This window comes from Ambystoma mexicanum, chromosome 11, assembly GCF_040938575.1.
Source record: "Ambystoma mexicanum isolate Mex_15411 chromosome 11, UKY_AmexF1_1, whole genome shotgun sequence".
In the NCBI taxonomy this organism is placed as follows: domain Eukaryota; kingdom Metazoa; phylum Chordata; class Amphibia; order Caudata; family Ambystomatidae; genus Ambystoma; species Ambystoma mexicanum.
In genome coordinates this window covers 913,144,784-913,158,911 of record NC_090934.1, presented here as the reverse complement: position 1 = coordinate 913,158,911, position 14,128 = coordinate 913,144,784, and the positions used below count along the sequence as shown (strand labels likewise).

At 45.2% G+C, this 14,128-nt stretch overlaps 1 protein-coding gene across 1 annotated transcript in view; it reads left to right on the top strand.

Moving 5' to 3' along the window:
• LOC138503906 (mucin-5B-like) overlaps nt 1-14,128 on the top strand; it is a 447,355-nt gene that overhangs the window by 251,637 nt on the left and 181,590 nt on the right. Inside the window, exon 20 of the mRNA XM_069623991.1 lies at nt 10,062-10,200. Within this exon, the coding sequence (XP_069480092.1) occupies nt 10,062-10,200 (139 nt within the window). The remainder of the gene's footprint in view (nt 1-10,061; nt 10,201-14,128) is intronic.

Below are 14,128 nucleotides of genomic sequence, written 5' to 3'. Positions count from 1 at the left end.
GAGGCTAAATCGCTTAGCTTGTTGTCAATCTTAAGCAGCGTAGAGCGTCTTCATTCCGCCGAAATTGCCGATTTCGCATTCCCTAAAAGGCAAACAGCTCGCTGAGCCCAATTAGCCAGTACATAAGGGTCTACTGGCTCTCCAGTGTCCTTGGCCCTTTCTGCGAGGTCCATAATCTTTGCAATGGGCCCAGTCAGGTCCAGAACTTTATCCTGACATGATCGCCAGGCTCAGTCCATGCCCATTCTCACATCTCTATTTGCTTTAGAGACGAATGTGAGCATTTTCGGGTCTAACTCCGGAGTCTGGGAGACTTTACCGTTTAGCTCCGGCCTGGGGCACACGGACCTGAGTCGGAACCTCGTTTCCTTTTCTAAGGGTTTCCTTATTTTCTGGGCCATATACATAGCCACCCTAGGTGAAGGGGTCCATTCTGTGGACCGCGGATGTCTGATGGTATCTTGTTCGAACATATCCGATATGTCTTCGTCAGGGGTAGCCTCCACTGCGATGGCTTTACTTTTTTCTGTTTTGGGCTGTTTCAGAGGTCTTTCTCTGCCCAAAAGGCTCTCGTCGTCTTCTTCTTCACTATCCTCTCCGGATGATGAGCTTTCGTTCCCCACATTGCCTGCCCCTGGGGCAGGGGGTACGAGGCAGGGCACTGCTGATTTTGCCAAAAAGGCTGCCTTAAGCCTATGAAAGGCATTAGCTGCCTCCTTGGGCTGTTCATCTAGTCCCCTGATAGAGCCCAGGGGGGGGTAGAAGAGTGTTTCCTCTTCCGGGCCACCTTACACCCCCTATTAGTGATTTCCAGAGGTCTTGTGGAGGTCCCCTCACCTGGATCTTCTTGACTGCCAGCCTTGGTGCCCAGTAAACCCTCTAGAATCTGGAGTCTCTCTTGTAAAGGTTGTACACCTTGAGCCACTGCTCTAACCAGTGAGTCTCCCAACACTCTCTTAAAACTGATTGAGAGGTCTCTCTCCTCCTCCTGCATTTCCTCATTCTGCTCCTCGAATTCTTCCCAATATTCCTCTTCTCCCCTGTTCAATGGGAGAGAGGGGGTGGCAGAGTCTTATGGAGTCTCACAGAATCTGTGTAGTTTTCCCTGAGGAGGGGCCTCCTGCAGCAGAACAACAGAGCCACTGAAGCGAAAATCCCCTTTCTCTTTTTTTTTTTTCTAATTGCCTCTGGAAGTGGCTGAATAAAGTAGCGGTGCAAGAATCCCGCGAACGCTACGACTCTGGAGCTAAGGAAATGCTTTGTACGGCACAGATAGCTTTCGACTGTTACACGGATCGAAACTGCCGCCGTGCGCATGCACAATGAAAAGCGCTGTTGCGCTCGCAGCGTCACCGCCATGTTTAGGGGCCGGACTCCCTCGGCCTCTGAGGAGTTACAATCTACTCTGTAAATGAAGAGGCGGACGGGCCCCCAGAGTGAGCGATAACGCTCGGGGGGCGCCGCCTTCCTCTAAACACACTAATAAAGAAACTGCGGTCGTGAAACGCACCGACGCGGCTGCTATTACTAATAAGTACCTCAAGAATCCCAATATAACATGGTATTCATAGCAAGCGCTATAAGTATTATTGATATTATCAAACGCTTGCGCGCGGTAATATGCTTGTTTATGCAAATATTTCCACAATAGCAATATATATTACAAATTGAATGGCTCTAAAGGTGCCGAAATCTACTTAGCTGTGAGAGCAGCAAAAAGAAGAGGAAAGCACCTAGGCAGAGGAGGATTTATACCATGAGAGAGAGTCCCATTGGTGGCTCACAGTGAGGCTGGGACTACAGAATACCTGAGGCCTCATGGGAAATGTAGTTGAGACACAGTTTGATCAGTTTTAGATGATCCATGTTGGATAAAGTTGGAATTTTGATTTACATTTATTGTTTAAAAAAAAAAATGTTCATGATTTGAAGAGCTGTGTTTGAGGCCGTATTAAAGAAGAAAAGCATAATGATCGCCTCCGGTCTTGTCATAGAATTGTATTACGGCTCAGAGATGTAGATGACCCATTAAATTAATTATGGCCTAATGCTGCAGCTCTGTAACTTGAAACTGATCAATTCAACAAGACTAGTGAGTGAAAAAAGAGATGGTAAATCCTAGCCACACAATTGTCTTCAATAGTACTCGCAAACTGTGAAAGACAACTTTAAAGGGTTAATGTCCTGTGATGTCCTGAATGAAACCATTACGGGCAACCTGTCCTGTTGTGGCGTGTGATAGAACAACATCAGTGTAAAGAGGTAGGACATAACCCCAGCACTGACATATAGGTATTGCTAAAAAAGTGTCCCCCTCTTTCCACAGTTCACCTTAGAAATATTCAGGTTCATTGAGACTAATGATAATTGGTTTTTTTTTACTAACAATTCCATAAAACAAAAACAATTCATAAATAAAGAGCAAGTTATTATATATGTATATACAAAGAAAAGAAACCCTCCTGAGTTCAATATAAATCACAATATCATTGCAACCAACAAAAGAGAAAATAATCATGCATAAAAGAGAATAAAAGAGAAGATACATTAAAATGAATTTTAATACCCAGAAATGCATCATTATACAATTTAAAAGCTTAGGATCTACTTAATGTACAATACAAATATCCATTAATCAATTATCAATAATAACCTTAAAATTTCACAAACAAAATATAACAGACGTATATAAATATTCCATGTATATGATATGATATGATATGATATGCCATTTATAACTTGCCTATACACAAGGGTTTCAAGGCGCGACGAGGCAAGGGAGGGGGAACAAGGGAAGACAGACAACTATCTTACTAGGCCAGGTGTCATTCAGATCGCACAAGTGCATGGGAAGGGGGAAAAGGGAAAAGTGTGAGGGGGAAGGGAGAGGCAAAAGTGCAGTACATGGGATAGTAGAATAAAAAAGATAGTAAAACGGCCAGAAAGGTGGCAAGTGCGAGGTAAGTGCAGACATACGTGCTTGTGCGCGGGACTGTACTGGATACAGAAAACAGTCACCAGGTGCAGGGGTTGCCTGGGAGGCAGTGCAGGTGTGCAAATGGCGGGGCCTGGGTCCGAGATCAGGAGGGTGGCCAGGTAACCAGTGCAGTATCAATATGAAATTTAGCAGGGGAGAGAAGGCAGAAGCAAAGAGGTAGGTTTTGAGGTGCTTCCCGAACTGGAGATGGTTCTCCTCGAGTTTCATGGAGGCAGGAAGGCTGTTCCAGATGGAGGCCTCTGCATAAGAGAGAGATCTACCACCAACTCGTTGCTTGGAGAAGCTATTTACCCTGAGGGAGTTGGAGGCGGATGAGTGAAGTGCTCGAGAAGGAAGTTATTTAGGAAGAGAGAGTTGAAGGTATTGTGGCCCCAGGTCCCAGAAGGCCTTGTAGACAATGCAGAGGGTTTTGAACTTAATCCTCGCAGCCACTGGGAGCCAGTGCAGAGATTTCAGTCCTGGAGAGATACGATCCCTGGGCTTAAGGCCAAGGACAAGTCTCACAGTCCTGTTCTGGATAAGTTGCAGAGGGCGAAGGGTAAAGGCAGGCAGATTTAGATAGAGGCTGTTACAATAGTCCAGTTTAGAGAGAACCAGGGCTCTGGAGACAGTGAGCTTCTGGGGGAAGGAGAGGAAAGGAAGAATACCTCTGAGGAGGTGCAGCTGGTAGTGTGACTTCTTAGAGACGTCAGAGATGTGAGGGGAGAAGGAGAGTCTAGAGTCGGAGATTGACTCCAAGGTTTTTAGCCTTGCAGGTGGGAGCAGGAAGAGGGCCAAGAGAGGCTTGCCAGAGAGCAGCAGGGAAGGAGGGGGTGGGTGTGCCGATGAGTAGAATCTCATTCTTGCTGGCATTAAGGCAGAGGTCATTGGCGGCACACCACTCCTGGATAGCAGACAGACAGTCAGAGATGAGGGAGGGAGAGGAGGATGCAGAGGGTAGCCTGAAAATAAGCTGGGTATCATCTGCATAGCACTGAAAATTGTGGAAGAGGGCGGCAATGTGGTGGGCAAGGAGTGCCAGGTATTGGTTGAACAGCTAGGGAGAGAGGTTAGACCCCTGGGGGACACCACAGGTAGAGAAAAAGATATCGGAGAGGAAGGACCCAAGTTCGGCTGGGAGGGTCGGTCAGCGAGGAAAGAAGTCAGCCAAAATGTAAACTAATGCACACACTACACAGCAGCCTAGTCAAGATACAATCTATGGCAAAGTACTAATGGAAATGTATGGTCTCCTAAGTGAAGGCAGCACTCATGCTCTCTTCTTGTCATGACCACTGTGAGGGGGCACAAGTTGTGCCACAAGTAGGCTCCCACCTGAGGGCCTTAGAACCACTGCAAAAAGGCTCCTGGAGCCAGTGCTGGCGCCTTTGGCACCTGGCTCGTATGTAGGAAGGAAGGGCTGTTCAAACTAGGTCTCATGGACCTTTAAATCCAACATGGAAGCACCCACACAGTGTAGTTCTAAGAACCAAGCCATGCAGTCTAGTGTTTTGGGTGTGGCAGACCTGGAACTACTTTCCCTGGTACTACTTTACCTGGGCTATATAAACAACACCTTGACAGCAGAACACGCTTCGTGTTATTCTGCAACCAGCAGCATGACGCTCATGGTGTCCAGCTCCTGGTCTTCAGCATCTTCCTGTAATCCTGCAAGAACAAGAACAAGATTATTCTGTCTTACCTGAGAAAACACCATCCAGCACTCAGCATCTCAACTGGGCTGCAATCTGTGGAAACCGAGATAAGAAGAAACATCACTCACCTGTGAGTACTGGCTTAAGGACTTCCAGTGAACCGCTTCCACAGCTGCTCTTCGAACATTGCAGCCTGCAATAACGAGAAAGGGAAAAAAAATATTAGAACGCGTACTTCCAAAACATCGAATTCCATCAGTCTTACCTGATTTCCATTGCGCTATGCCACGCTTCCATCTGGAGCACCACGGCAACATCTGCAAAGAAAAAGATACATATTCAGGTTCGCTTTCAATATTAAACAACAGCATAGCACTGTACTTACCTTAACGGATTCCGGGGGCCTGTTTTTCATCACGCTCTCATCCACTCGCAGCACCACTGTGGCCTGTGAGAAGAAGAAGAAAACACAGGTTAGCTTTAAAAGACCTACCTAGGCCTATCTTCTCTTACCTAGAAATGCGCCTCTCCATCCAGCACGCCAGCATCAAGACGTTTGCACCTGAAAAGAAGGAGATAAAGACATTAACGAATTCCCACCATAAACAGAACAAAGACTTACAATTAACAAATCTACCTGCCTACCAGCAGATTTGGGGTCACAGCAGTCATGGGCCCAAGGAAGGCGTACTGCACCAGTGAAGCAACTCGGCAGCTCACCAACAAACGTCAAGCGCCCCTGCACATGAAACGCAGGACGGATAGCTCACCTACAAATAACTAAGATTCATTATTCGGCACTGGGCAACTACGCATCCAGGGTTCCAGATCTCAGAGCCTTCCAGACTCCCTCGGGATATCAGGTGAGCATAACACTTCTGCACAGAAAGATGGCTCTCAGACAATGACACCATTATCTCTTATGAAGGCATATCCAACAACTAGAAACAAATATAGTCTTACAGAGAAAGCGGAGAGGAATTGTTATAACACGCAAAAATGACATCACCTCCACATTCCTTCCCTCAACAGACATAAAAGACTGAAAATCTCTCCTAGTCAACCTCAAACTCAACAAACAATTCAACATAGTCTTCCTTCTGATCTACAAAACGGCCAACTACAACCCTAACTTCACTTCAGAACTCACTGATGCCATAGCTAAAATATCCAAAAATCACGACATCATTGTTCTGAGAGACTTCATTTCGGTTTGAAAGAGAACATTACACCACAGCAGGCGCCCTCAGCATGCTACTGGAAACTCTCAATCTCAAAGAAATAGTAAAAAGACTCATACACAGAGCTGGAAACACCATCAATCTTTTGAAGGGATGGACTCTCGCCACTGACCCACCAGTACCAATCATTTGGAGTGGCCATCATATGATTCCATTCACTGTCAAAATCCTTAGCTGCACGATACCCACAAACATAAAACACCCAGCAACAAACAAAAAAGACTTGACCTAGAAACACTAACACGATTACTAGAAATGACCAAACCTGACACACCCCAGCTAAATGAAATGACACTGGACACATTTCAAGAGAAACTGATCATAAATGTGCTAGATTAACTGCCACCCTTAAAATTCTACAAATGCATACTGAAAACATTCACAATGAAAAGTTTAACAGAGGAACTGAGAGAACTCCCAAAGCCAACAATAAACTAGAAAAGCAATGGAGATAAAACTACAATCAAATGGATCAAATTAACAACCAGCGACAACTGGACAGTTCTGAAAGCTAAGAAAGCACACTACACCGCGAGAATCCAGTCAGAAACAAATCCACAAAAAGAAATGTACTCCATCATCAGGGGAACAATAAAAAAACAATTCCACACAATATTAACATTGTACCCTTGCAAATGTTATGCAACAGCATCAAAACCCAACAAAAGCTCTCTTGTCACATGTTGAAGATGCAATGCCCCTTGTAGCTCTTTGCCAGTTATATTCATTCCGGTGTCTTTGGCCCTTTTCCGCTGCTCGCTGCCCTGAGTAACAATCTTCTAGTGATTACTCTTTAAAGGGCTTGGACCTATCCTCATAGGAGACTGGTGTCTGATAATTGTGAGGCATGGAGAAAGTGCTTCTATTGAAATCAATATGACCTTTACTCTCTGGGAGGGCACCTGGGAAGAGCAGTGTGGGAATGCACAAGGGACCCTTAAGGCTTTTGTAGTTCGTGTTGATGGTCCTCATGCTCATGTTAGTACACAGATCCCTGAGAAAGTTCTTAGAGTGCCCCCACCTTTAGACTATAGTGAGAATAGTTGGTGACATTCAGCCTTACTATCATTACTGACTCCAACAGTTCAGGTGATTTCAGTATTCAGTAATAAAGCACCCATTTTCAATGAGGAGTCCAAGAATTCATCCGTTTTTGCACCCAGGTGGTCCACAATTGGTCCATGATACAGAAGAGGCCACTGCAACCTAGTTTCATCTGGAACTTGGTCAGCAGCATCATAGTGGCGGCATTGTAAATTCCATTGGTTGGAAGGACATGGCCTCCCATATTACAACAGGGGCCAGATTTGAAAGTCCTAAAATAATGTTTATCATGGTTGGCCTGTGAGCTTGCCTTGATTCTGTTCCAATCAGTCAGCCTGATCCCGCCAGCACTTTTCAGCTCCATTTCTCGGACTCAGATCGTAGTGAACCTGGTCAGCAACTCTGCGCTTCTCTCTAGAGAGATTGTTATCAATTGAGAAAAAATGAAGACCCCATGGACTCCATGGATTCAGTTGAAGTGTTACACAGAATCTGATATATGCATAATTAGTAACCCGGCGAGAGACAATCTGAATGCAACAAGCATTCTGATTGGCTCTCGCCAGGTCCCTACCCGGCCGGGAATCCCTCTGTCGGGATTCCACGGCCTTTGTCCCCGGCAGGGGGCGTGGCAGCCCCTCAGCCAATGAGGAGGCTCAAAGCGGGGCCATCCCCGCTCCGAGCCTCCCCGCGGCTGAGAGGCTGCCTTCGCCCCCCGCCGCGGACTCAGGTAAGTCTTTTATTTATTTATTTTTTAAAATCCCTTCCCTCCCTCCCACCCGCCCCCCCCAACTTACCTTCTTGGTCCTATGTCCCCGGCGGAGGACGAGGGAAGCCTCCAGCCGTGTGGAGACTCGGAGCGGGGCCATCCCCGCCGGGGACGCAGGTCCGTTTTTTTTTTGTTTTTTTTTCCCGTCCCACTCTGGCCCTCCGAACCCCACTTACCTCCTTTTTGATCCTTTTTCGGGAGCGGACGCGCTGCGTCCGCTCCCGATGGCCGCCATGGAAAGGGAAAACTAACTCCGTTTTCCCTTTCCATGGCGGCACCCATTTTTTATTTAATTTATTTCTCCCAAAACGCTGCAGCACCGAAGCGCTGCAGCGTTTCGGGACAAAAAAAAAAGCTTTTAGTGCCCCAGTCACGCAATTAAATCAGCAATAGAACCCGAGCGTTGGGGGCATTACCGACTCTGGAAATGCCCCGGGGCCTTCGGTAATGCCCCCGATGCTCGGGTTCTATTGCTTAAATGGTCAGGCTTGCTTCAGCCCCTCTTTCACTGTCAGTTCTCAAAGGCCCCCAGAGGGTGTATTTCAGCACTGTGATAGAGTGTTGCATGGGGTCTTTGCTCTTTCAGAGGCTTCAAATAGGGCAGACCATTGGAAATGTGGGGACTCTGACAGCTGACAGGTCAGCCACACTAGTTTGGCGGTATTCTGGCAGATTTACCACTGGAATACCATAAACTGTATTACTGTTAATGCCACTTGGTCTGGTGGAGCTACCGTTGGATTACAAGTGGCTGTATGGCGGTGTAAGTCCCCATTAAAGGAGTCCACTCCATGCGGATTTCGGCAGAATTATCAGTGGCAGTAATTCAGCTAGCGGTAATTCAACCAACATTTCTGCATTTTAGCAGCAAGGTGGGGGAATTACCTCCAGCATACTGCTGGAGATTTCTTCTCCACCCCACCGCCAAAACCATAGTTGGGTGGTGTGGTAATGTGGCCGTAATGCAGCAGTAATGCTGCTTTGTAAAGCACAGTGCAACATAAGCTGGGAAGGGGCAGAAGCAGCAATACTATTTTATTTACCCCTTTGTATTCCCCTGGGCCATTTCATGTCTGTGGCATTGCTTTTGGCACTATTATGTAATGTAAAGGTGTGAACCCCCTGCCTTTTTTTATCTACCTGCCATTGTTGCTCTTAATCTTAACAGGATTAGTTGATTTAGTGGATTTGGGCTTAGTGGGCTTGGTGAATTCGCCCATTGTTAGTCACCCCAGCGCGAGACAACGCCAAAGCTAAGAAACCCGGCTGAACCCCCCACCCCCACATGGCCGTGTTTAGCCACAGCCATCTTCAATGTAAAGTAACATGTGGTCAATTTTGCTACCATAGTGCTATAGCTGTGGCTACGGCTTCAGTCTCGATTCTGTTCAGAGTCCAGCACCTACCTCCTGGGTCCTGCTGACTCCAATTGATGAAGCCACTCCCTCACACAGCACAGCTGCTAAGTCTAAAGCCGTCTCTGAGTCAATATTGTCGAATTCATGGCATGTAAGGGGTATATTTATCACTGAAGTACAGGATCTTTTTCTGACTCTTCTCCGAAAACTCCTTGTCATCCTGGAGTTAATGGCAATCCAGTGAGATTAAAGTGGTGGTATTGGTTTGTTTCTTAGTAATACACTAGCTGTTGCCATCAGCTTCACATGGATTTTGGGATTTGGTACAATTGTTTAAAAAAAACACATGATTTTTTTGTTCAAACTCTACAAAATATAATTTACAGGTTGATATCTTAAGGTAATAAGCAATATTCATTGCAGAAGTTGGTCGGGGCATATTGGCTACAAAACAAAGATAGTTGTTCCATTGATGCATGTCCAGAATTTCATTTGTGTTGTAATTACAGACAATGAGACAGACAAAAAAAATTACTTATTTGGCATCTGCAACCTACAAAATAAATTATTTGAGCTTTTCTGCGTAAACTACATTAGTGCTTCTCCCTTGAGGTGCTAGGATTTCCACAGAGTTAGGTGAGCTCACTCGAGAACAGGCCACGTAAAACTGCCCATGTCAGAAGCAGTCTTCCCTTAGGTCAATCCATTCTGCCTTTAAAGTCTGCCCCTGAGATTTGTTGATGATCATGACAAAACAAACCTTCAAGTGGAACTGCAGTCTTTTGAATTCACATGGCTATTCTGAAGGTATAAGAGGTATTTGTGGTATGAACATAAGCCCTAAATCTATACATTTATAAAATATAACTGAAACATTGCACAGCTAAATAATGTTCACTTTGAAAGGAAGATATAAGGGGAAATGAATGCATGACCAACTATAACTTTAAAATCTTAATTGTAAATGCATTTGATTAAACTGTGTCCTCTCTCTTTACCTGCATCCGTACTCGTCAGCACCTGTCAGGACAGAATGTGGACGTGCACAGACAACCCATGCGCAGGATCCTGCTCTGTGTATGGAAGTGGGCACTTCCTCAGCTTCGATGGGAGCCAATTTGACTTCAAAAGCAACTGTGATTACATCCTAGCCCAGGTACTTGGACTGGTTCACTTGATCATAGTACACACACTGTTCAAAGTAGTTCATTGTGGATTTAAATGTCTGTAAGATGCTGAATGTGCCGACTAGCAATTAGTCCAATGAATAGAAAAAATAGGCCTTTTCTCACTAAAATCTTCCAGTGCTGCATCATTGAATTTAAGAATAGTGCACCACAAGATGCAAACTTGCAACAGAAAATATAAAATCCATTTAACAATGTACGTGTTTACCAGTACAAAAAATAACAGGGAGAGCCAAGTATTGCCAATAGTGCTGTACTTTGTATAACAATTGTGATATTTTGTTAGGTTCTAGCTTTATTCAGGTATTCACATAATTTGCCACTTATTTCAATCATGTGCCCAGAGTACCATAGTTCCCAAGTATTTCCATAATGTCCTCTGTGACTCTCATCTCCATGTTCCAATGTTCTTTCATAGCGGGACTGGGTGAGTGCAGGGAGGCTGAAAGCTAGTTTCCTTGCACTTCGCATGCCCTTCCTGCTTCACTAGCATTACAGAAAGTTGGACTGAGGAGGGCAGTTCTGTAGGTAACTTATTGTAGCAAGTTGACGAATGCAGCTTTCTTCAACTCTACTGACTATGGCAGCCCATCCAAGCAGGTGGTTAGGGGCACAGCGGGCATTCTATTTCTCTTTTGCCAGGGCCGTTCTTACTGGATGGCCAACAAGAGAGAGCGGCACATGAGATAGGAGAGCTGAATGCCTCGCGTTTTCTCCTTTAGACACCTTCTCTGTAGTCCTTTTTTCTATCATGTTACTATTTGGCTCGTGTTTATGCAAAGTATGTTCTACTTTGCATGCCTGTTACAAGTGTAAGCTATACGTGTGTCCCTCTTGTACATCAGTGTGGCTTACTGACTCTTATTTCCAAAATGTTGGCATCTTTTAAATGTGTATAACTGTAGTGCATATTGATCTTTTGTATCAGAATGTCTCTTCAATAATTGTAGGTCTTAAAATGCGTGTGTTTTCCAGGCCTACAGTCTTACACTGGATGTCTCTCTTGTATGTCTTTGTCATTCAAGTCGCTCATCTTACCTGCATGTCATTCATATGTTCACTGATTGTTGTATATTTGTAGGAGATACACTTCTTTTCTCTGTAGATTATCTTGCACACAAAAGCAAACATTTACCCAATGGGCTCCAAGGACATGGTCACCCTACCCCTTCACATCCGAAAGAGCCTCTAAACATACCTGTTTCCCTACAGATAACACTGCCCTTCATCTCCCCTGCTATCACATGTATATCATAATCTTTCTATCATACTGAAAAAAAATTTAACTTCTCTTTCACCTCCCATTCTTTTGCCTTTGAACCTTGTAAGGTGTCCCAAGACCCTCTGGTAGGGCCATCGTTAAACACACATTCTAATAGAATAAAATACATCTTAAACTGGATGTCTCAGTTGAATGTACATGTCCTACTCGGCACATCTGTTGCATACATAGAGACCATAGATTGATGGCCTTTTAAATGTGTTTATATCCGTTTTACATGAATATTTGATACATCATTGAGTCTTTCACTGGTTTTCCAAGCTAAATGACTATAAGAATAAACACCTCTTGTCTGTCAGATGTCTATAGATTCTACACTTTTTCTTTCTGTACCTGAACTCCATTATTTTTTATGTCTTACGGTTAGAGATCAGACGTGGTGGGGGGCGGCATTGTGTGGATGAGCAGCTAAATAGAGATGATCCTGCGCTGAATCCATGATCCATGATTGATTGATCCAATGGATGAACTGTAGGATCACTAATGAAAAACATATTGGAGGTTCCAGGAACCTAGCTTGACCAGATTGTGCCCCTTGCTGGCCCCTGAAAAAGACAGATAGAGACATCGTATGCTCCTCGAACTCTGTGGAGCTTAGATCCTAAAATGGTGGCTGCGAGATACATGGATGGACTGGCGAGGTAGAATCTAGATGCAGCAGAAATAGGATGAGGGCACCCTAAATCTGAGAAACTCTGATGCAATTTCTATCAGGGGATTGCAGTGGTAGCTGCTGCAAGAATCCCAAGTTGAGTAACTTGAGTGACAAGGGTTGCCTGATGGGCACACACAGAACAGACTTGGGTAGACAGAGGGCGACAGTGCATTGAGCACGACCCCGACCGCCTGCAACTTGGGTGCTTTGCCGAGCTGCCTGGCTGCAGTGGGGAAGTGGAGGCCAAGGACATCTGGTGTGGCCTGGGGACTGCAGAATCAACTCTAATTAACATGAGGCTCGGGGAAGATCCAAAACTAGCTCTGGGATATGGAGGGAGAGAGACCAACAATGGATAATGAAGCAAAAGTAGGAATCCTAACGCACTCCTGAGTATTGATCCATAGCATGTATACGCAGGGCAGTTTGGACAGTAATGCCAAGGTGATTAAACACTGGACACCAGGCCCCAAACCCTTTCCGTCCTTGAATAGGATCTTCCCCACTGCTGGTAGGGGGTGGCCCTGTAATATATATATATAGATACTGACGCTATATCCCAGTCAGGAGCACAATACTCCGGTGACGCAGGAGGTATACCCCCAGACTGATAGCAAAGCAATATTGCTTACGGCTTTGGGTTGAAGGGTACATGAGACCACTGGTGGCATGCAGTATGTACATCTATTGCCCACATTTCACTCTACACAATCCAAAATGGACCTCTACACACACAAAAAACACATAAGTCCCTTGAGACACAATCAGACAGTCGAGACAATAAAGTGAGCAATATAGAATACCAAATACTGGAGGATATTGCAGCACTGCACTCTTCACTGGAAAATATGATACGGGATGTTAAAGTTGACGTGACCCTTTTGAGACAAGATCTCAAGAAGTTGGCAGATCCAGTGTGCACTGCAGAAACTAGACAGGCGGAAGCAACAGAAGACGTCTCCAAACTCCAAAAGCAACTCTCTAATTTGCAAGGCGGCACAAGGTTGTGTAACAGAGAATGGAGGACATAGAAGGGAGGGCATGCACAAACAAAATTAGATGAAGAAACAGATTCCCAGAGTAAAAGAAGTCTCAGGACCCCACCGAATATGTTGAAAAACTTTTACTCCAATAAATAGGCCCAAACAAGCTAGCTCAGGGGCTTACTGTGGAAAGGCTCGCACAGGGGTTTACTGTGCAGAGAGCCTATTGAGTCCCATTGCAATGACCGCCTCTGGCTACCTCACAGAGACCACTCACTGCCAAGATCCTTAATCACAAGGGCGGGGGGTTGATTCTTCGATATTGAAGGAAATGGGAGAGAATACAGAGAGGAGGAATATCATTGGCCATCAACCCGGGCTATACGCTCGAAGTGTAGAACCAACGCTGAATGTTTGCACCCGTCAACAATAAATTACGTCAGCTGCAACTGAGGTATATGCTGATGTTTCCGGCCAAGTTGAAAGTAATATATAAAGAAACATCAGACTTTTTCAACAACCCACATGAAGTCTCAAATTGGCTACAACACCACGGATATACTTGCCCCCGGAAAATGAAGAAATTCCTGATACACACTCGGAAATGCCAGAGCAATCCTTTTGGTGAACCCATAAGAATCCTGAAATGACCAGCTGAGCTGAGCACTACATGCATCCAGGACAAGGACTAAGCAATGTTGAACAGCACCGATCCGCTTGAAGGAGTGCTGAGGATGTCAAAAGTGGCATGGAAAACATGATACGGGAGGTTAAAGTGCCATGGGCCAACCTGGTCATTTTACAATGAATAGCCCCACTGTCTCCAGGAGGGGCACTTTGTCAGTAGCCATGAGAACACCTCCAGCAATGATGCAAAGGATTTATTACCTTTGGTACACTCAATATCTACTCACCTTTTTTTCTTTTCCTCGATTCTTTTTCTTTTACTATTACCTAATTCTGGCATGCCAACATGC